Source organism: Lucilia cuprina, chromosome 4, assembly GCF_022045245.1.
Source record: "Lucilia cuprina isolate Lc7/37 chromosome 4, ASM2204524v1, whole genome shotgun sequence".
In the NCBI taxonomy this organism is placed as follows: Eukaryota; Metazoa; Arthropoda; class Insecta; order Diptera; family Calliphoridae; genus Lucilia; species Lucilia cuprina.
Window position 1 is genome coordinate 85,257,772 of NC_060952.1, and position 2,092 is coordinate 85,259,863.

Sequence of the window (2,092 nt, forward strand, 5' to 3'; positions counted from 1 at the left end):
AGATAGATAGATAGATAGATAGATAGATAGATAGATAGATAGATAGATAGATAGATAGATAGATAGATAGATAGATAGATAGATAGATATATAGATTGATTGATTGATTGATTGATTGAAAGGAAGATAGAATTTTTAAGAAATTTCTTAACTATGAAATCTTCTAATTTGTAATAAATTTTTTTCTTTTCAGATATCTTTTGGTGAAATGATTCTCTGCGATAATGATTTGTGTCCCATTGAATGGTTCCATTTTTCTTGTGTATCATTGGTTCTAAAACCTAAAGGTAAATGGTATTGTCCGAATTGTCGTGGTGATCGTCCGAATGTTATGAAACCGAAGGCTCAATTTCTTAAAGAACTCGAACGTTATAATAAAGAAAAAGAAGAAAAGACGTAAATATGATGGAAAAGTTAGCTTAAGATCTCTCTAACCAAACACACACCAACACAAATACACATAACCCACAACAACAACAACAAAAACTGCTATGATTAAAATTTTCCTTAAAACTAAAATACATATTCCTTTAAACAAAAATACTTAAGGAAAACTGGTTGTTCATTTGCTTTATGGCATTAAAAAAAAAGAAAGGATTTTCATTATATTTAATAACAAATTTTGTTTAGTTTTCTTTTTTCATATCATTTTTTCATTCATATTTGTATTGTTATGGCAAGGGAATATTTAAATATTTAGTTTCGTAATCATATATTTTTTTTATTTACAATTACACTTGGCAATACACACATACACCCACAAACACAAACACATAGATTATTACTTAGCTATATAAAAATGAATTTGTTTAAAGAAATAACAGAAAAAAATGTTAAATATTTCAAGACCAGCAGCTATTTTTATTAAATAGTGCACACAATTTGTTTGTTTTCTTTTCTCTTTTCTTTCTAACAAGGACTCGTTTTATATAAAATATGTAAATTTAAAAATTTAGCTACAATTTAGTAACAAAAGCAAATAAAACTTAAAAAAAGCTTACTTAACGTTTAAGAATCATAGCTTAAAAAACCTTTAGCAAAAACAATATTATTTGTTAATCAAAATATAAAGTAAAGAGTCCTTTATGTTTTCTTTAAATTGTAAAATTTCTTTTTATTATTATCATTTTTCTTTTAATATACTTTAAAAGTTTATTAATCATATTTTTTTTTAATATTTTATAAATACCACATATAACATATAATATTGTAATAATAATTAATGAATAGGTTGTTTTGTTAAACAGTTTTTTAATTAAAAAAAAACCTTAATAGTTTTTCTTTAACTTTTATAACATAATTTCCTTTTTAGTTTATTCTTCTTTACGTATTTAAATTTGTTTAAAACATTTTTAAATTTTCTAAACTTTTTGTTTTTCTTTTTTGCTTTCATTGAACATTTCTTAAGATTGGTTTTTGTTATATTTAAATGTCTTTTTTAAATCCTTTTCTTTAATGTCCTATTTTTTTAGTTTATAAAACTCTAGTTATTAATGAGGATTAATATATAAGTTTATATTAAAAAAAAAAAGAAAAATATAAAAAAATCACAAAAAAAAAACACTTTACACTGTACATTTTTCTTGTATTTTTTTAAAAACTCGGAAAAAATATTGAATTAAAAATAATGTAGTTTTAAAAATAATTTAATTAATATATATGTATGTGTATACAAATAAAATTAAAACTAATTGGAGTTTTTATTTATTTTAATTACTAAAGGACTACAGAAAATTTCGGAGATTTAAATTCGGTTTAAGATAGATAGATAGATATAGATAGATAGATAGATAGATAGATAGATAGATAGATAGATAGATAGATAGATAGATAGATAGATAGATAGATAGATGGATATATATATATAGATAAATGGATAGATAGATAGATAGATAGATAGATAGATAGATAGATAGAAAGATAGATCGAGACATAGATAGATAAATAGATAGAAAGATAGATGGATATATAGGTAGATAGATATATAGATAGATAAATAGATAGATAGATAGATAGATAGATAGATAGATAGATAGATAGATAGATAGATAGATAGATAGATAGAAAGATAGATAGATAGATAGATAGATAG

The 2,092-nt window shown here is 22.1% G+C and overlaps 1 protein-coding gene across 1 annotated transcript; it reads left to right on the top strand.

The window, feature by feature from the left end:
- The first annotated feature begins 183 nt into the window (after positions 1–183).
- Positions 184–443, top strand: LOC124419537 (inhibitor of growth protein 2-like). Its single transcript, XM_046949459.1, has one exon. The coding sequence runs from the start codon at positions 209–211 to the stop codon at positions 398–400; it is 192 nt and encodes a 63-aa protein (XP_046805415.1). The 5' UTR covers positions 184–208; the 3' UTR covers positions 401–443.
- The last annotated feature ends 1,649 nt before the right edge of the window (positions 444–2,092 follow it).

Coding starts and splice junctions, on each gene's coding strand:
- LOC124419537 (XM_046949459.1), top strand. CDS start 209: ATGATTCTCTGCGATAATGATTTGTGTCCCATTGAATGGTTCCATTTT.